The sequence below is a fragment of the Aulostomus chinensis genome, chromosome 22 (genome assembly GCF_037954235.1).
Source record: "Aulostomus chinensis isolate RoL2024-O1b breed Wild chromosome 22, RoL_Achi_v1.0, whole genome shotgun sequence".
In the NCBI taxonomy this organism is placed as follows: Eukaryota; Metazoa; Chordata; class Actinopteri; order Syngnathiformes; family Aulostomidae; genus Aulostomus; species Aulostomus chinensis.
The window spans coordinates 12,592,722-12,614,142 of record NC_141341.1 but is presented as its reverse complement, the minus strand read 5'-3'; the positions used below and the strand labels follow the sequence as shown (position 1 = coordinate 12,614,142).

Below are 21,421 nucleotides of genomic sequence, written 5' to 3'. Positions count from 1 at the left end.
AGATTTGGGAGAAAGGCCGTTTGGGTTGCCTGTTTTGCTGCAGCACTGGCAGGTTTTCACCTCTAGGGGTCTCTCTTGTCCTTGCTGTAGCCTCCTCTACATGTTGCAGGAGGAGGTGGAGAGGTTGATGGGCTCTGGACTGTTGATGGATGAGTCAGCTTCTGAGTGGGGTGAAACATGTAGGTTATCACTATCAAACCTCTTGAGATAAGAGCGAGATTTTCCTCATTGAGGCCAGATTGCTGTGTTTGCTCTTGGTCCTTCAAGGGTTTTTGTTACAAAGATTTTTACCCACAGAAGTAAAATAAAACAAACATTATTTGAAGTCAAGCGCTGATCACCTGACTTGCAAGTGTTTTTTTTGGTGTTTTTTTTTGTTTTGATTTAGCGTCCTTCCAACAAAGAGAGGATCATGACCTTTGCCTTGCAGGACGTGTCACAGTTTATTTCGCAGGAACTAGGATTCTTTTACTGGATACAGTGTGAAATCCTTATCTAACTTGCTAAAGAGCATGGGAATATTTTTGTATTGTGTGGTAAATAATACCCTGTGAAATTCCAAACAAGCGTAAGATGAAAAAATACTTGACAAACTTCTGCAGTTTAGGAATCAATCAGTCCTGCAGCTCCAGTCTCAAGGCATGTTTCCTCAGCTACAAGGACTCTTCTTGGTAGACTGGGTCCCTACAAGCAGGATTCTTCAGATGCTCCTTCCTTACACTGGGAGAGCCCCTGACAGCCCAGGTTTGCTTTGATTAGGCCTACTGGATCCCCATCTATTGATTATCTTTCATTTCCTTTGGCCAAGCAGGAGAGTGGAACTTTGCAGCGACACACAGACAAAACACAGTACGTGTTTGCTCTTGGACCAGAGCGCCTCACGGACAACAAGTGTGAGCACCCGTAGCCTCGAGTGTTCAGGTTGCTTACGGTAAGCATCATCGAGAAGGGCCGACCATCAGTTCCACCATCGTGGCCTCGTACCCTATCAGGTCCTTGAAGAGCCCTTCAGCTGGATCTGATGATGCAGCTTCTCAGAAGTGCAGCCATTTGAGGATCCTTTTACTTTGAAAAAAAAAACCCTGAATTTTCCGCTGTCACACTAGAAGCTTCATTTAGCCTCTGCAGAGAACCACGCAGCAACAGCACCCGTGCTGTAAATGATTCTACAACTACCATTTTATTTGGGAAACCTTTCATTTCGAACTAAAAATGTCATATTGCTGCTTAACGAAATCATGGCGGCCGGGTATAAAACAGTTTCTTACCCTGAACTCATTCATGAAAATTCAGTCGACTCTCCGTGCTCAATGTCACTTTTGGCCATAAGTGAGCATTCAAGAGCTAAAATTAAAGCAAAAGGAGATGGGGTGTTTGACTTTGACTCACCAGGGGGACCAATACAGGACTCCAAATGGCTTTGAGTCTTGCTCGGTAACCGCTGGGTGCATAAATAGTTTGAAAATAAATTTACCACATAAAGTAGAAGTACACTTGGAGGTGGCAGACTAGCGCCCCGCTAGTGCCAATAGCTTGCTCACACACGAATTGTTGCATCCAAACTTTAAAACGGACTCACACTTATCCCCATCAATAGCTTTATCACTTTGTGTCTGATTTTCATAAAGTTAAGATGTGACTTTTTGTGTGCGTGTGTGTGTGTGTGTGTGTGTGTGTGTGTGTGTGTGTTCCACCCATTTCATGACATTCAGTGTGGTCGTTTACATGTAATTCTGCTGACAAGAAATGATGATGAAATGGTGACTAAAGATGAAGAGTCCATCCTGGGCCATAACAGTTCATTCTGCTTTGTTTGGCCTTCACTGCTGTTAAATTGTCGCTGATTTCAAACCTCCTTCTGGATCGGAATGCTCAACAATTCTGTTACTTCTCACTAGAGTAAACAGAATTTGTTCTATGAAACGTCTGGAAATTGTGAGTAATGCCAATGACAAGCTCCCTGAATATGCTGATTAAAATGTCGTTACCCCCATCCCCTGAATAAAAAACTAAAAAATACACCAGCAAAGTATTTTATCACATGAATACGAGAGAGTGGAAATGAGTCACCTTTTCAAGGCGAGAACTAGAAAATACCTAAATATCACAATTAATAAACACTTATCCTCTGGCCAATCAGTATTAATATTTCAGGTCTAATTCTAATGTGCTTTGATATGGAAAACATGTTCACTACAATATTTAACATTAAATATTATAAATATTTCATAATAGGCTGCATGGTGGTGCAGTGGTCAGCACTGTCGCCTCACAGCAAGAAGGTTCCAGGTTCCAGTCCCGGCTCCAGCACAGGATCTTTCTGTGTGGAGTCTCCATGTTCTCCCTGTTCCTGTGTGGGTTCTCTCTGGTACTCCAGCTTCCTCCCACAGTCCAAAGACATCAAGAGAGGACGAGGCTGATTGATACTCTAAATTGACCGTAGGTGTGACTGTGAGTGTGAATGGTTGTCTGTCTCTATGTGTTGGCCCTGTGATGGACTGGTGACCTGTCCAGGGTGAACCCCGCCTCTCACCTGAAGGCCGCTGGGATAGGCTCCACCCCCCCCTGCGACCCTTAACAGGATAATCAGTAGAAAATGGATGCATGGATATTTCACAATAAAATACTAACCTAATTAGCCGCACTCCCATGTATCACACCAACTGCATCAAGTTGTACGATCATCATAATCAATATTTGTAATTAAAATCTAGTCAATTGTAGTAATTGACCAACAAAATGTAGCAACCACTTTAATGATTGTAAACAAATTTTTACTTATACATTTAAGAATATTGATACAGCAATGTAAAGCTAGCTACCATAATGCACATACTTATGGACATATGAATTATAATGGGCACTAGATGGATTATAATAAATAGTTGAACACAACATTTATACACAGAAACATCGCCCCATAATCCATAGAAATGTACATATACCAGTACAACATTTATAATTCCATACATTTACGAATGAGAGATCTTCCAAAATAAAACTGATATCTGCCATTGTTATGCCTCTTCTACTTTTTGAAATAAACACAAGCAACTACTGAATTAATAAGGAATTATGTACAGGTTCTTGAACAAGAAACTCCATAAAGGCACAATTGTCTATACAACATGTACAAAAAAATCATCTGGAGCTGACAAAAAAAATAAAAAATAAAATAAAATAAAATGATTGGTCATCATTATAATTGTCATATGATTGCACGTACAATATGAATGTCAGCTTCTGTGCTTTGAAAGGTGATTTGCAAAGAAACAAACCCCTGAAAAAGTGTTTCAGTCTTACAAAGTGACGAGATTTACAAAAAGAGAAAGAAAGAAGAGCTTTCTACTTGGGGGTTCTCAGGTTGCAATGACCAGTCTGTCTTCATCATCACTGGATGCTTCATTATAGTCATCAGTTACCTTCTGCCAGTTGAATACTGGTGGTGGTTTTGTTGGTGCTGGGTCACTAGCTCCCCCGACCGGTGTCGCACTGTCTGCTCGACATTGTAGAAGTGGGAGCTGCCGTGGGAAATTCCCTCTTTCCTCCTTCTCCACGGTGTGTGTGGGCTCTGCTCCGCTGATACCTCCGGGGCTGGACCGGCTGCCTGAGGGCAGTTCTGGGGAGCTGTTGACCATTAAAGGGGCAGTTGGTAAGGCAGACACAGAACTCTGAGAAGGAGGCTCAATTTGAAATGACTGTGGTGCCGGAGCATCAGGGCTGCCCTGCCTCTCAGAGGACCCTGGGAGAGGACTAAGGGTAGACAGGGGGCTAAGAGAGGGAATGATGGCCGGCAGGGCGATGTTAACTATCTGAAGGCCAGGGACATGTGACTGGGTGCTGGTGCTGCTTTGTGAGGTGGGGTTTGTAGCTAAAACCTGCAGGCCCAGCGTGGCATTGAGGGTGAATCCTTGCTGGGGTAACAGCTGGGTGGATGCTAGGCCTGTGTTGGTCAGCCCCATGAGGTTGAGTGTCTCCAGTCCCACCGGCTGCATTGTCTGGGCCTGCAGGTCAGCGACCTGACCGAGAGGGAAGCAGGACACAACATTACTGATTGGCTCCTGGACCACAAGGGGCTGGGTCTGCAAGCCCTCTGGTTGAGGAGGGGAGCTGGGAGCTGGTAGTGGGCTAGTGTTTCTGTGAATGACACTCACTGCTGGGATGGTGAGCTGGACAGGGCCAGCCTGGATGGGTACAAAGGTGGAATAAGCTGCCAGACCAGCAGGCACCAATTGGATCCCTCCAACTGGGACCATGCTGTAAGAGGAGCGGAGAGGCTGCTGAGAGTGCAGCGGCAGGTGACTGAACAGGTGGGTCTGGGTCTCTACTCCTGGTGTTTGGGATAGACCTTGTGGGGGAAAGTGCATGGGGCCTCCTCCTGAGGCATAAGAAGAGGTCTGGGTGCTCCGGTCCACGGGTATGCCAGTTTCACTGGTTGGCACAGTATGAGAGGCAGCAGAGGTGTCCTATAAAAGGAGAGAACAAGTTTTATAAATGTTTAATTCTATTAACTGTAACAATCCAAGGAAATTTTTAGAAGATTAAATGCAGGGAAATTTGGATCAATCCACCAATTTATGAGAATGCAACTATTCCAATTTTTTTAAAGAGCATTAACAGGAGCTTTGTGGATGTGTCTTGCATGCAGGATTCAACTTAAGAGTATAGATAGGGAAGAAGTGAGGCAGGCAGAGACGCACAATGAGAATACAGGGATCTTACCTGGCCAAGCCTGAAGCCCTTGCCTGGCACTGGGGGACTGGGGGGCACGTCACAGTCAGGGTAGTCAATGGACATCTGCCTGCATGGTGACACCGGACTCATCATGTGCACTGACTCAGTGTCTGAGGTGTAGAAGTCTGATGTGGTGGCAACAGGCGGAGGAGAGTTAGGGAGGGGCATCGAGCTACAGCAGGATCCAGAGATGGAGATCTGCTTGCTCAGGGACACGGGACTCATCATTGGAACAGAGTCGGACTCTGATGAGTGGGGTTCAGGAACTGGAGGCTGGGATAGAGAGAAGGAAACCGAGCTGATTGACATCTGGGCCAGGAGGGCGCTAGGTGGGACCTCTGCCTCTTTAGAAGGAATATGCTGAGGGCTGGCTGAGACTGAGGGGTTGGTGGACAGGCCAGACTCTGCTTGGCTATCCTCCTCTTCCTCCTCATTTTCATCATTCTCCTCCTCATCAGGGCCATCGGAGTCATCGCCATCGGAATCTTGACGGTCAGCACTGCCCACCTGACTGCGGTCTCCTGCAGATGAGAAAATAAGAGGGACATCTATTATTGGTATTCTGCACAGCACCAGGCATCAGAGGAAGTGTGAAAAAAGAAAGCAGCATTTAATCGCTTTATTCATTAAAAATCTTATCATGTAGGTTTCTTTCACACAGCGGAAAAAAGGCCCCACTAAGAATATGATTCAGTGAGGTTTTGTCATACTGCAGCAGCAGTGTTTTACCCCCTAGACCATCATACGCCTCTGAGCTCCATCACAGGCAGAGGAGGAAAAACAAATATGCTCTTAGAGACTAGGACCATAGAATGCTTTCAGGCAGCTTCTCTCTTTTTTTCTAAAATTAGACGCAGCAATTTCCTCTTTCTAAACGTTGTGCATGCCGCCCACATGCGCTCTGAGTTAACAGAGGAAGAAGCTGCATTTAGAATTTCTAATTAGACCATGGCAAAGCTATTGATTGACATAGCAACAGAGCACAAGCAGGGACAATCCATGTTTTACATCTCATGCCATCAACCACAGAACTATTTAAATAAGGGCAATCCTGTTGTTTTAAAACCAAAGAAAACAGGATGTAAAAGATTCACCCAAACACGTGTAACAGAATACTGCTACTAACTCTTTACAGGAATGAACAGGAAAACTGTTAATTTTGTTTGACAAGTTATAGCTTGGGACGCTTCTGTAAGCAAAGATGAACAGTTAAGGACTGTACCAGAGTCTTCTGCATCTTGATCCTCTATGAGACCCTCAGGCACCCCCATCTCCATGCATTTCTTACTGTGGGCTTTGGATTTCATGTGCTTGGTCAGATTTCCTGCAAGAAGAGGGGCAATAAGGTCTTCTGGGTGGGTAGAACTTGAACAATATCACAGGATGAGTTTATGTAAGAGAATTGTCTTTGGGCAAGCGTATGTAAAGGGTGAGTAACTGATAAAGACATTTTTAAATGAACGTGGGTTGCTCTGACACCAAGTACTGTTCTGCAGTGTCGCGTGGGTAGGCAAGTTTGATAAAGAATGGTGAATCACAATGTCTTGTTTTAAGAGATGGTGAAACCTCATCTTTAATTTTATAGCAGGAGGGAAACTACAGCAGTAGCAAGTCTTTAAATATGCAGTGTTAAATGTAAATAATAGCGAAAACAAATATGTTGAAACACAAGATGAGTGCTAGCAACTATGCTATTCAAGATTAGTGGTACTATAATCATCATATTTATCCAGTGAATTTAAATAGTCCTGCATGATTAAGTGAATTGGAGCATCAAATATAGAACAGCAATCATGATTTTGAACAGTAGTGCCCCTTTTAGAAATGACCTTTATTTTCCTCATGATATTTTTCATTGCTAGGACTATGATTTCATAAGCCATTATCATTTTGAAATCATTTCTGCACAAATGTTTGTTGAGTAGAGAAATACACATTTCAAAACCATCAGTTATTGGTTTGCAAGCAAGTTCTCGTGTATTTCATTCTAAATGACAAGCCTGTACACAATAATTGGATTGTGACTTTTTCAACAGACCCTGCAGCTCTAATTTCAAACCACATATGAGGCAGTACATTAAAAGACATCAATGTTTTGAAAAGCATCTATGCATGTCTATATGAAGTACCATATTACCTTGAATAGATAAAGCATTAGAAATGATTTCTAGATGTTCAGTGGCTGAGAGGCGACTATTACATCTGCTAAAAACACTTAAGGATAACATTATGTATACAGTTGTGGCTTTACATTTAAGCTTTTAACACTGACAAACAACCACTATGCTCTGACCTTTAGTCTTGAAGGAGAAGTTGCAGTGCACACAGTGGTAAGGTCGCACATCCGAGTGGGTGCGAATATGTTTGCGCAGCATGCTGGGCTTCTTACAGCGGATCCCACATTCCTCACAGATGTATTTACCGCGCCCGCGCCCACGTACATAAACATACTCTTCATTAGATTTGTATCTGTGGGGGTAGAATAGAACGATGAGTAAAAAATAAGATGCAAGACTCACAAAATAACATAAAAAGAAAAATCAAGAAAAAGAAAGATTTCTAATGTAATATTAAATTAATTTAATGAATAATTGCTTTAATAGTAAAAAAAAAAAAAAAAACTCACCCGCCATCAAATATTTTGACTCGTCTTGGTTCTGTTTTAGATGCCAGGTCCTTGTCTGACTCACTACTGGTCTGCATTTCTGGCTTCACTTTACTTCTTGTTTCAACTGATATGGATCTCTGGGTTACTGGCACCTGCAAAGTCACAAGGTAATTTATTTGTCTGATTAATACAATGCAGTCAACAACATGTAGAAGTTTGCAAAAAAAATGTGTTCTTACCTTGGGCATGACATCTTTAAGCTTGCCTGAGTAAGACAAGATATCCGATTTTCCAGACGTCCTTATGGCCGAGGTATAGCGTATTTTCTTGGAGCTTTGCTTGGAGTCAAAGAGAGACATGACCACCTTGGTGGGCAAGCCAAGTGGGTTTGGATTATTTGGGCTAACGGTCCAAACAGCATATGCTGAGGTCTTCAGGTCATTCTGTGGAACATGAAGAGGTTTTCTCTTCATCAGGAAACACCATGTGAAAGTGGTGGAAGTCTTCAGGCTGGGGAAAGACAGCCGATTGCTGTCTTTTGTATTAACCACCGAAACAGATGTGTGGAGTTTCACCTGACCACCATGGAAATTGGAGGGCCTAATAGGAGATTTGATGGGAGTCCACCTTTGTTCCTCAACTTTTTCTTGAGGCTTTAGGGTATTATTACCTGGGATAGCGGTTGTAGTATTCAGGTCAGAGCTCACCTCCTCTGGAATAACAGTGCTTTTGTCTTTTTCTAGGCCAGTGCTGTCAGGTGACATAGGCTTAACATCATCAAGAGCCTCTGAGTCCTTCTCTGCATCAGTTTTGACCTGAGGCAAAGGAGGAGCCTCTGTCTCAATGGGGCTGTCCACTGGTTCAGTTGTGCACACCTGCCTAACAAGAGTTAGTTTTCGCTGTCGGGTCATTTCCGACATCTTGGAGTTCAGATAATTGACTGATCTTCCATCAGTTAGACAGGCCACACCATGTTCATCCTTAGCTCGTTTTTGGTGCTTTTCCATGTAGATGTCCAAGCTGTTGGCAGGCGACAGCATTCTTTTACTTGAAGCAGTGGGCTCCTGCTGTGGGGAAAGGTTTACTGATGCCAGTTTTTGTTGACAGTGTAAAGATCCTAGAGAGGGGGCTCTTTCTCCAGTATGGTTATGTCCACTCATAGGTTGAGCTTGTGTCCTGTCCTTCTTTACACTCTGTACAGCATGAATATCACTTTCTACATTATGCGTGTAAGAGAAGCAATTTTTATTAGACACAGAATGCACAGGGTGCATCTGCTCATGAGTTATTAGGATCTGTGGCAATGGTATAGCTCCTGCTGGGGTCTGATCGAAGGGCTCCCTTTGCTGCTCAACTGGCAAGACAACTGCTTTTGTTTTAATCTCAGAGGTCTGCTGATTGGGTTGAGCTGCATATACATTTTGGAGTATATCTGAAGATTTTGAAATGCTCAGAATTGGATTGGCAATAGGTATTGTTAGAACTGGCAAAGCTATCTGAGGTCCCTTTGTGCTGGAGAATGAAAATGTTTGGCTTGTTCTCAGAGGACACTGTAGTTGGTATTTGGGCACAAAACATTTCTTGTCTTCTGAGTCAGCTGGCTTGTTTTGGACATTGTCATGACAAACTAAGATCTGGCTCAGAGGTTGTTGTAACTTTTGGCATATTTGAACCCTTGATGTTTGATGCCAAGGGTGTGGAAGGCCATGGACTTGAGGCTGCTGTGTTGGGCTACCCAAATTGATGCTCTGCACCATTTGCTCATTCTTTTGCAAGGGTGGTTCTCCAGAATTTAAGACAAAAGGCTGAGCCATAGTCAGCCTACTGGCAATATGAATTTGCTGGGATCTGTTCTGATTTAAACAGTTAACATTTGTAATTGGACCTTTATCTAGAGGTATGACAGCTTTACGCACAGGTTGCTGACTTTCAGGGCATATCTTTAAAGACATTTGGCGAACTAATGGCCCCCGCCTCCTTTCAATAAGTGGAACCTGGGAAACTTGGGAGATTTGTCCACATTTTGGCTGCCCAACAGGTGACGGAGATCTACTGAGAGATACATTGCCACAGTCAAATGACTTGCTACGATAGTCACATGAAATTTCCACAGAAGGTTGAGTACAAGTGATTTGTTCAGACGCGGCACGCCTCATCATTCCAGGAACACCAAGGGTGTTGAAGGCTTTTGGCAGACCTTGAGGATCTGGAATTCTGCTGATACACTCCCCTCTAGAAGGACTCTCTGACCTAGATGGCTCATCTCTGTCAAAAGAGGCAGAAATGCTTGAACAGCGAGAAAGACTACTATCTCTGCTCAAGCTTCGCGAGAGACTAGACTCAAAACTGGATTCACCAGAGGAGTGGTCCATTTGAGCAAGACGAATTCTTTTCTTTTTCGGTGGAAGTTTCTCTGCTGGTAACTTAGACAAACTCTCACTTCTTTGAGGCCAGTTGAATTGATCTGCAGGCTTATCTACTGGCTCAGAAGTCTGTGTTTCATGTTCTCTGTCAGGCTCCTCTGTGACCAAAATCTCAGGAACCTGGATATTGTTTTGACGAACCAGTCGAGACTGATGGACGGGAGTAGAGTTTTCACCAACTTCTGCTACTGTACCATCAGTGCATTGTTCCATCCTTTGTTTCCCATAGTCAGCACTCTTCTGTTTTGATATTTTTTCATGGTAGATGTCAGCAGCTATTGCATCTATTTTGGGCTTATTCAAGGGATCCTTTTCCATACTATCAACAGGAGAGTGCCTGTCAAAAGATTCAGTCTCAAATGAGCTGGGTCTGCTGAGAGAGTTGGTATGTCTAATGACTGAAGTACCACTGCCTTGCCTTTGCATTTCTCCTTTGGCACAAGTGCTGATCTGGGTCTCTCGTATTGGTGACAGTCTGGAGTCTGAAGTATTTAAACCTCTTGCTATGAGCTGAATTTGAGGTAGCTTTGATTGGTTGTTTTTCGGTTGTATATCTACTATTACAGCATGCTGAGGAAAATTCTTACTTGCCAAAGCTGTTGGTAATTGACAAGAATCAAAACTAACTGAACAAGGTGGAATAGTGTCAGTTGGAGATTGATCATCCTCATCTCCAACACTTTTCATTTTCCTTCTCTTCCTGATTGATGTTTGTTGATCGAGTATTCCTGAACCACTAGTTGATCTTGGAACTAAGGCCTGTTGTATGTTCACATGAAAAACATCTTGATCGGTGTCTTTAACAACAGTAGGCTTGTTTTTTGGACCATGAAATTCCGAGCAATAGAATTTCTTGTGAGTTTCAAAATTCTCCAACTTTCTGTACCGGTTACGACAAGTTTCGCATTCATACATTGTGCCTTTATTCTGCTGAGGCTTCCTGTGTCTGTCTTGACTGTACTCAAAAGATCTGCTTCTTTGCATCAGTTCTGTAGAATTGTTTAAACCATAGCCATCATCCATAGAGCGAACAGAAGGAAGTCCATGGCCCTCACTTGTGGAAAAGTCCTCTATTGCCGCTTGTCTGACTAAAGTACGAGAATGTATTGCTGGATTTGGGGTTGAAGGGGCTGATGAAAATACATCATCATTCAATGAACTTATTTTTTCATCAACTGAATGACAAATTCGTAAAGGGTGGGGGAGGGGAGCAATATTGAGGGGAAGAGCAGAGTGTCCTGGTGTAGTAGGCATGGAGTTACTCCTTGTTATTGGTAAACAATCCATTGGGGGGTATTGTGAAGGTACAGAGAGAAGAAATACTGGCTTTGATTTATCTGTGGGAGTGTAAGGAGACTTGGGGATGTCGGAGCTGGAACTTGACCTTCTTCCCATTGGTTTAAGATCAAACTGAAAAGAGTCTTTAAATATGTACGATTTCGGAGAGTCAATGCTACCTCTTCTTGAAAGCGATGTCCTCCTTGGTTTTACACTGTCCAACTGCTTATTGTCTACTACAGCCTCATTATCAGATATCAATTTAGAGATACGCTCCTCCAGAGAGAGTGCTTTGGCTTCTAAAGGTGGACGCATCTGTCCTTCCGTGCCTCGCGGCTTTTGCTCTGCTGCTACATGCATAACTGTAGCAACCACAGGCGGGAGATTGGGAAGAGTGTTTTTGACTAATTCAATGTCAACTGGTGGCGTTATCTTCACAAATGGACTTGGTGGACTCATTGCCTGGTCAGCACTTTCAGAGCGAGAAAAGTAGCCAGAGTCTGTGCTTCCCAAACTGCGAGGGCTAAGTAGACACTTGGCCTGTTGCTGTTGAGAAAAGTCTGTTGCTTGTTGTCTCTGAAGCTGAGCATGTCCACCTAACAATGGGGACTTGCACTGTTGGTCTTCATCCTCACTCACTGTATCTAGTGAGGGATTTGTACCGTCTACCTCTTTCAGAGAGGACAGGACTGTGATGCTTGATCTCAGATTGGCAGTCTGGAACTCTCGTTGACGTTGTGAAGCCGCTTGCTCAGGTGCCGCACCTGTAACTCTCGGGCTGTCTGCTCTCAGAGGTGAAACATTAACTGGGTATACAACCACTTTTGGAAGTGCAGCTGTCACTTTGGGCTCATGAGCCCTCTGACCAATGGCTGGTTTCATTGAATCAAACAAACCTGATGAGTCCACTTCCCCATGGGTTGCTTGGGCAGTACCAACACTCTGTAAACTATTTTCAGATAAAGCTGCCACACTGCTCTGGGATGAATCAGGATCCAGGTCTGCGGTACTGCCTTCCTCATCACTGTCTCCGCTCTCCTCTGCCTCTGAATGTGTTCCGAGAGCTTTGTCAGATTCCTGTGATAACAATCCACCTCCTGATTCAGAACGTGCAATGAGACCAAGTTTTATAGCATGAGCATGGGATTTCTTGTGCTTGTACAAGTTGCTCTTGGTTTTAAATGAGAAGCCACAAGTAACACAGGGGTATGGTCTTTCTCCTGTGTGAGACCGAATGTGTTTGAGCAACACACTAGGTTTCGCACATGCCCGCTTGCAGTATTCACATACATATTTCCCTGGCTTCTTAGGCTTTTGGTCCTTTGAGACCTGCTCAGCACCAAAGTTCATTACAGTTGTCATCTGGACTTGGTTGCTTCCAGGTGTAACTGGGACCTGAATAGTGCTGGGAACACTTGCCGAGAGGGACTGGCATGTGTGCACAACAGGTGGTTGGCTTTGAGGCAAAGTATTGCTGCCTGAGGGAACAGGTGCATGAGTTATAGCAGATGGCCCAGTATTGAAGCTAATGTGCAAGCTTGGCTTTTCTGGATTTGGAACAGGCATAAAATGCTGACTGGTTAGCTGAGAGGACTGTAAGGGGGTACCCTGTGTAGATGTCTGCACATTTCCCTGTAGTGGCGCTGCAATTCCAATGAAGTTGCCCTGTTTGTCAATATAATACGTCTGCATATGTGAAGATTGCGTTTGGAGACCAACATTGACGGCTGATCTATTTGTTAGTTCACCACCAGGCTGAGCATTAAGGGTGCAAGATGGTTTCCCAAAGGCAGTGACTCGCAAGGAGCTGTTCCTCTCAGCTAGCGTACTAAAATCAGGCTCCATGGCCTTGAGTAGAACATCAAGCGGAGCACTGGTGTGGAAAGAATCTCTCTCAAAGCTACTGTGTTCGCTTTTGCAGTCTTTAGGCCTCAAGTCCTTAGCACTATTCAAAGAGCCTTCTTGACCATCTGGGCGATCAAGTGATGCTGGCCTGGATGGTTCCTCATGCTTCACCTTTACATGGCCAGTGGATGGTGCCCCTTTGTCAGGGGATGGTGATACTATTTGAGCATACTTTGGGTCTCTTTTCCCACTTGGTGACACTGAAGGATTGTGGGAAGGACTATTGGAGGTGGAGCAGCAGGAAGGTATATTGTCCTTGGGGGATCCTCTGTGGAGGGCAGCTTCAGGTGTCTTCAACTGCAGGGGCTTCTTCACTGGGGATTTAGGAATTTTCTTCAGCTGGTTCTCTGCAACCACCTTTTTCCTCTTTAGGCCTTTTATGCTATCTTCATTTCTTCGACTGCTTTCAGACTTGCCTATGGAAAAGGAAACAACAATTAGAAAAAAAGAACATAGTGCATACAAAAACACTAACACTAGTTTGATATGGCCTTATTAAGCACACAAATCCCTATTTAGAAAGTAAATTCCAGTTTTTATTGGATTAAATGGCATGCAGTTAAAACTTAAGTTAAGAGGCACAGATATTATTGCATATTATATGTGTTTTCACAGTTGGATAATTTAGACGTGTAACTTTTAAGGTTTAATGTTTAAGAGGAGTGTCAATTTCCAAGAGGAGGTTTTCAGAACACGGAAGAACAAAACAGATTAATATAGAAACATGTGATTTCAAACATTTGGCATCTAATGATGGGGATTAGCTGATAGTAGAGGGAATTATGGGAATTACCAAATCTAATGACTACACTAATCATTCATTTGTAACATTAAAAATGAAAACCTTCACCAAACATTGAAGACAAAATTCCATGCCATTGGCATATTGTTGCTTTTTTAGTGTGTAAAAAGACTGTCAGCTATTAAATACTACTTTAAAGACTGTAGTACTATGGCAGTGTACCAAATACTTGTTGGCTTGCTATGCTATGGTAGTTTGGATTATGTATCTATTACACTTCCCAACACTGCTTTCTTATTAATATTCTTGTTCAAATGTCTTACATGTATATTCAAGGCCAGGCAATAACATGAATGAAACAAAATCTTGCAATCTATAGTCATTAATTGTAAAGTTTATAAAAACATTTGTCTGTCTTTTCGATGGTTAAAACAATTTATATTGAAGAATGATATGCAGTTATTTTGAACACATCAACTTTTTGAGGTGGTTTACCAACTATCATAGGATGGCTCACAACATAATTAAAATGCCATGAGGGGGCAGCTTTCCAAAAAGCGTGTTACATGACAAGCTGCAAGATAAATTCAAAATACCAGAGTTTTAGAGATAAAATTGTAGGTTTCCAAGATTTAGTCTTTACCACAATCCCCTCTAAAATTCTACTTTGGCTACCAATAGTTCCCTTTTATGATCAGACAAACAGGTGGAGAACTTAGAATCTGCCATAAAATGTTATGACTAAAATGGTGAATAAAAGCACAAATTTAAGTAAATATTGCTTAAAACTACAGCCATTCATTCTTATCCCTTTATGGAGTTGACAAAAAGGCCTACAATATGAAGTAAACATCCTCCATTCCTTTTGTGCAGCACTGCTTATAAGAGGGCGTGACTATATCATGATGGCCATCACTAGTCATTTGGCTCTGCTAACGTGATTGAGGCAAGTGTTATGAAGGACATGTTGCATAAGTTTCACAGTGCCCTGTCACAGTTTCCTGGCTTATGTAGGTATTTCCCAAGATGAGGTCAGGGTTCCTTCAGGGCCTCTGGCATGATTAGATTGAGAAACGCCTTGCCTTTACATAAATTAATCCATTCCCCATGCTAACATGTAACCAAGCAGCCTTTAAAAGGAGCGCATAACAAATATAAAATGCACTCAAAACAAAGCCTAGGATTTTTCTGAAATAATCAAGTCCAAAAGATTCTTCAGAAATAACTATATCTGCATTAGCTCCCGAGAGACATGGGAAAATGATTACTTCTTCCAACTCAGTCTGCAAAAGAGATTCCATGACTTCACCGCAAGTTTTCCATAATAAACAAACATGTGTCATCCTCTGCTTTAACATTTATTGTTAGAAAAACTTGCTGCAGCTGTTTTAGATTGAATTATTCCAATCAGCAAATTCTGTTAACCAGCATTTGAGCTTTTTCCATGACTGTGAAGTGAAGGATTTTTTTAGCAAAGACCATGGCTTGGTTGTTTTAACCTTTGACTGACAGACCGGGACCTGCTGTACTTTTACAGGGGGATTAAGATATTCTTATTTGTATCTTCTCTAATTAGCCTGTCCTTCCAATCTTATTAACAGTGGATGATTCAATCAAAGCTTGCATGTCATGCAAATAAGCTGGGTGTTTCTTAAAAGGGCAGCGTTGCGGTGATAGGGGAGGCTCAGCTGGGTCATTCACAGGAACACTGTGACACTGCACTGGTTCTAGCTGACTTCAGTTACACAGCAACGCACTTCATGAACAGGAATATTATTGAGATAAGAAAATAATGAACTCTACTATTACTACTATCTAAGACTGTGGAAACCAAATAAATTACTACATCACGAATAGTTTGCAGTAGGAGATTTTATTTTTATTTTATTTTTTTCATTTATCAAGTATAAATGCTGATGTGTCTTAAGTCCACCAAGATATAAATCTGACAAATAAATATATTCATAACGAGGATGGAATGAATTACAGCAAGATTAAATTGTACAAGAAAATTCTTCTTAATAAATACTACATGAAATAGATGTCATCACAAAAAAAACCAGATTGTGTGTAAATAGTTAACATTTGCATCCATTTCTTCTTTAAAATTTGATATAGACTCGCTTCTTTTTAAGTCGAGTTGTGAGAAGAAAAAGCTTTCTTACCTTTCTGTGAGCTTGCGGGGTCTTTAAGCTCTTTCTGTGCCTCTTCAATTTTATCTGCAACACAAGAACAGATGCCATTTTCAGCCCAAACAGCAGTGAAGCCACAGAATCCACAGTGCAGGCATTGCAGAACTTAAATAATGATACTGGGGATGCTTCCTGCACAGTTGTAGCACCATGAACTTCTTTCAAATGAAAAACAGACATTCTTCCATAGCTGAGAGAATGCACTATTCCAGTATGGAAACTACCGTCATCACGAAGGCGGCGAGCTCGTGTGTGCACATAATAACCTATAACCACGCCCACGTAAGTGTGAATATGTATGATGTTAAGGTTAAGTTCGCTCTCAATATTAAAAAATGAGCACCAACACACCAATCAATATACAAACAGTTAACACACCTCTGGGGAGTCAGATTTATTCCTTTTACATGCAACAATCATCACCCACAATGCAACAATGCAGGTGAAGTGCATATTTCTTTATCTGTAACAGTTGCATTTGGATGTGTGGGAAGTGCTCTGGCTGCGTGTGGCTGTAATCAACATTAATTCTGTGCTCTGTGTGGTTGGAAGGGTTACACGCAGGTGAGCAGAGTGACAAATGCAAGGGTGCTCCTCACTTTCTGGGGGAGTGAAAATTCAACTGGGTAATGAAAAATAAAAAATCCAGTCAAAATCAGGTGGATTTTTTTCTCCTATTGACACGAAACAGGTGCAAAATCAAGAATTTTTTTTTTTTACTCTCACATTTTCTGTTAGGACAAAGTTACTTTAATGAACAGTTCACCCTGAATCACAAAAATAAATTTTGCAATTTCCAGAAGCCTTTTGTCTTGCAGTACTTTGAAATTCACATAAAAAAAAAACTTACTATAAAGATGGCTAATAATTTGCATCTTATTGCAGCAGGGAACAGAGCAACTCAAGGATCAACTGGGACATAATAACAAGGTGTAAATCAGTCCCAGCTGCCCTGAATTTTAAAAATCTGGGTATTTGTCCAGTGTGACCATGCAACACACTCGTGAGGGAAAGTTGTTCTGTCTTCCGTGACCATGGAAAATAGATGGAAAAGTAAACCCACTGTGGCTTCTGTGCCTTGCACATGACATTAGAGTGCATGACGAGTCCTCCAGGACCAATAATAACAATTTTTGTCCCAGAGTGCACAAATGTTAATGGAGGGTGAAGGAAGATGTTTTTCTGTGGTTCTCCGAAATCACAGTGATGTTGGGAATGCTCGGAGGAGAAGCAGACACGAGTGGGCCACGGAAGAGGTCAGTGGATTATGTCATTGTGTGTGTGTGTGTGTGTGTGTGTGTGTTAGAGAGAGTTACTACAGTCACACCCGTCTCCATCTCTCTCCGCCTATTTCTCTCTATATCCCAGGCACACGCCACAGATTACATAATGTGTCCCCACCCCTGAGCTGCCGTGGAGCTACACAAAGGCACCCTGCCAGCAGAAACACAGCAACCAAGATGCATGAGGAGAGGGCAGAGCGTCTGTGTTTGTGTGTTTGAAAGAAAGGTAGACAGAGAGAGGACGGAGGTATGTGTTTGTGTGTCTCCTCTATTTGCATATAAATGACAGCCATGAATGCCCTTGCCCTCTTACAAAGGAATCAGGTAGGATGCGTTTTCCTGGCAATGATGCTGGCATGGTACTTCTCCAAACAGAGGATCGCATAGCCTCCCTCCCAGGCAACCTCACAGCTTCCTCAAGTAAATGACTACATTATTGCAAACCAATTTTAGATAATAAATGCTTATTTTAGTGGTTAGATGATTGGGAGGTAGATTCCTGCTCGCACAGGCTTCATTGTTTGCACAGCTTGATACATATGTCTTGTATTAGACCGCACTGGCAAACCAAGGCGTAAGTGATTACTGCTCAACAAAGATCTTATTAGTGGTTGTGTATAGTACAAGACCAGAGTATATGCTATTATATATCAGATTGCACTCCTTACATAATAAACCACAAACAAGACCTCTCATGGTGAATGACACCCATGAAGTTAAGCTCCGGACCATGGAAAAGAGCAGGAAACATCAGCCCTGGTGAATGGAAAGGGACAAGGCAGCGTTCCCCTCATCGCTCACATAAGGACATAATATTCCATTCACAGTGCCCACGTTATTAAGACAGCAGGTAATGATTATAAGCTTCTTCGTATTTCCCTCATTACGGCTGCTGGGGTTGCTGAAGTGGTCTTTGTGATGGCCACTACCAGGCTCAGAGGTATCTGTCGTGCTATGTGAAATGCGTGTAATTGTCCTGCACCCATGGGGGAAAAAAAGAAAACAGTTTTGCATGTTGTCTGTGATGAAAACCGAGCATGGTGTGGAACATGACCATGAACTGCCAGGGTCAAGAGAGAGAGAAAACAGTTGGATGGTACTAAAATATACTGCACTCATACACTTGTATCAAAACTGTTTAGAAGTGCACTTAGAAACAAAACAGAGGAAATCATCGTTTGCAGGATGCTACTTCACGCGCTGTAATTCTTTTTCTGTCAGTGCTGAAGCTCTTTCCAACCAATAAACGACAAAAAAATTCAGCAAGCGTATTGACCACTTGCCTGGCTTGGTGTACTTAAGTAGGCGTTATCATCAGCAAAATGCAGGTGAAATATCTGAGTGGCTTTAATAATTTAGTAGAATAGGAATCAATACTTTCCTCTAATGGGACTTAAACATATGGAGGGAATAGCCAGTCTTACTTAAGCCCTCTGATACACACAGATACAAAGAGATGTCCTGCAAGTGTTTGTATTTAGTGAGGTTTCCCTCCTTCATGGTCCTGAGCCCTCTCACGGCAGCACTGTCTGACAGCAGTCCTGCAAACCAGTTTTTGTTTTTTCCAGCAAATAAATCCACTATGAGGGTCTTGTGTTAATGGCAGAGGTTTGTTCTCTGTGTCCAGGTGGCAGACTCGGGATGCGTGTGGTATCTAAAGGGTCAGAGTGGGCGAGGGTCTCCTTTGGGTCACGTGTTTTTCATGCCCTCTTCACTCCACCTCCTCCTCTCTTTGCTGCCTCAGAGTGACAAATGTGATTATGAAGCCCCAAGGTCCAGAGTGACATCATCACTTAGAAACATGCATGTTTCTCAACCCGCCCACCTGATGTGAATCTACATCCCATCCAACCTGGGGAAGGGGTTGCTCAATGGGGAAGGATGCCCGTAAGACGGGTCTTAATAGGCTCAACTGCGATAGCATTCTGATGAGTGTTTGCACCAAGTGGAAAGTGGATCTAATGAACGAAGCATCTGCGTGGAACTAGACCCCCTTCCTGTCCAATAAATAAGAATATCACATTATAGTGTGGGGCGCCATCGTCCCACATGGTGCAGCTTCCAAACCCCGTCTGCCCTCTGGTTGACAAATAACCAGCAGGCTCCACACATAACCCCCCCCCTACACACGCACACACACATACATACACTATCCCCGTCAGCCTGTGACACTCCCATTTGCTCAACAGCTTGCCTCACCATGCCAAATGAAGGCCATCCTTGACATAGTGGCAGATTTTCAGTTCTCATGCATGGCACTGACATGTTTCAGATGGCCACGACGGCTTGTCTACAGCATGGCGCTGCCCGTCCTGCAGGGGTGCGTGTTCGAGGGTGAAGCATCATTGAGTTTGCTTCGCCGTCACCCAACCAGCATCAAGCCTGAACAATGCCAGTGGACTGCCGAGGGTTAGCAGATGGACGTCAGCCAGCACTAACGATGCAGTGAATAATTTGACATTTTATCACCCCATATTTAAAGAATTGCAGCATTGCAAGAGTTAGGTAGGAAGTCATCCACCTGATAGTGTGGAGAGAGCTCTTACTCTGCTCTGATTGATCAACCACCTGGATTGGGTTTGATGTTTGGATGATATCAGCGTGATGTCTGAAGACGGGAGGTTGTTGCTGCACAGTGCAGCATACAAACTAAGAGAAAAGGAGTCGAGATGCCTCAACAGACTGAAGATGACGAGATGGTACTCGGCAGCTGCCCCCTTCCTCCCTGTCACTGTGCGGGAGGGAGATGGAGATTATGTAACTCGAGCACCTCCACCAGCCTGCTGTACACGCCCGGCTGTGGGCAAACAAACACACACACACACTCACACACACACACACAGGCTGATGCATTTTTGAACAGTCACTAACAAGGAACAAAAACAGACAGTACAGGCAGACGGAGTTGAATATGCTGCCGACAGAAATGGAATTGGTTCCAGCCACCATGAAGATTTCATGCTGTTTGTCTTATATAATTATAATAAATTTAATCTTTGGAATTGTTGTTCTGACCAAAAAAACAAACAAAAACAAAACCTATCCTTAAAAAAACAAAGCCATGTCATACCAGGGAACCCTTGATCGAATTATATTTTTTTAAAGGACAAACCAATCTACTTATCAACTAAACATTTCGAAGTTTTAAAAGTTGATTTACTGTGTTATTCTGAATACAACTGACTTTTAATTTAATACAAGGAAAGGAGTTAGTCCAACAGACATCAGACAGTCATGGAAGTGTCATCATGAAGGCTGACAACAACACACCTCTGGACAGACAGAGAGAACTTTATGTTGTTGCACCTGAAGGGTTTCTCCATTTTTCTTCATTAATAGCCTTTGAACTCAAGTCCACTCAGTTCTACAGCGACGCTGCTTGCTAACTTGCTTGGTATGTGATGCAAAAAGGGAAGTGGGAGACAGTCTGATTGCAACCACCGCTACCTACCACCTACTGTTGTGGAGGCGGACATACTTCAGTCAATAAATCATGTTTTCCCGTGCTCTCATAGAGTAGAACAAGATGTAACTGCATGTGAACTCCCTGAATGAGACTGGGGACTGATCACTACAGTGGAACAGTAGTGATTAGAGGACAGTTGGTTCAGTCAGAAAGCTCCTGATACATCGATCAATTATAAGTAAAGACAAAACCGCTCAGATGTGAAGACTGCTCCATATCGCTTGTGATAGATTGCAGTGAGTCTTACATCCTAAATTTCCACCACTCCTGCATCTGCTGGCACAAATCAGGCGGTGACGGAAAATCCTGACATTTTATCAGTCCAGCCACTGGATTCCTGTTAAAGCATCTCACTCTTGTCTCCGACAAGGTTTTGGATTGCCAGCTACAAGCAGCCTAAATAAAGAAAATCATTTGTGCAAGCTTTGCAGAATTCCTGGTCAGCTTTAAAGGAAGTCTGCTGGTCTTATCTCAACTTTCTTCCTGTGGTGTGCGGAGGAGACGCAGCTTTTTTTTTTTTTTTTTGCAGCTCTCAGCAGCTGACCCATGCAATAAGTGGCCATAATGGCTACTGTCAGCATCTGACACATTTTTATCTACACAGACACGCCTGTACAAAGAGACTCCCGTTGGCCTCGGGGGAGACCAACCGGTCTGAAGAGCAGAGCTGAGACTGATAGAGGCTGAGCGATACAGGAAGTTCCAGACTGTCTATTCCTCCGTGATCACAGTCAGACGATGATGCAGAACTGAGGAATCCCCCCCACTGTAACCGGAGTGTCCCATTACC

General features: G+C 43.0%; 1 protein-coding gene across 7 annotated transcripts in view; it reads right to left on the bottom strand.

The window, feature by feature from the left end:
- Positions 1–2,762: 2,762 nt before the first annotated feature.
- Positions 2,763–21,421, bottom strand: part of hivep1 (HIVEP zinc finger 1) — a 46,988-nt gene continuing 28,329 nt past the window's right edge. For 4 of the 7 annotated variants that reach the window (XM_086192568.1, XM_086192571.1, XM_086192570.1 and 1 more), the window contains exons 3-9: positions 15,856–15,909; positions 7,582–13,364; positions 7,361–7,494; positions 7,028–7,203; positions 5,957–6,058; positions 4,723–5,255; positions 2,766–4,466 (exon numbers count right to left, since the gene is read on the bottom strand). In XM_086192568.1, coding sequence (XP_086048694.1) covers positions 3,360–4,466; positions 4,723–5,255; positions 5,957–6,058; positions 7,028–7,203; positions 7,361–7,494; positions 7,582–13,364; positions 15,856–15,909 — 7,889 coding nt within the window. In that variant the 3' untranslated portion in view covers positions 2,766–3,359. Of the gene's footprint in view, positions 4,467–4,722; positions 5,256–5,956; positions 6,059–7,027; positions 7,204–7,360; positions 7,495–7,581; positions 13,365–15,855; positions 15,910–21,421 lie in introns of all 7 variants that reach the window. The other 3 variants (XM_086192573.1, XM_086192574.1, XM_086192572.1) reach the window with 3 other exon arrangements.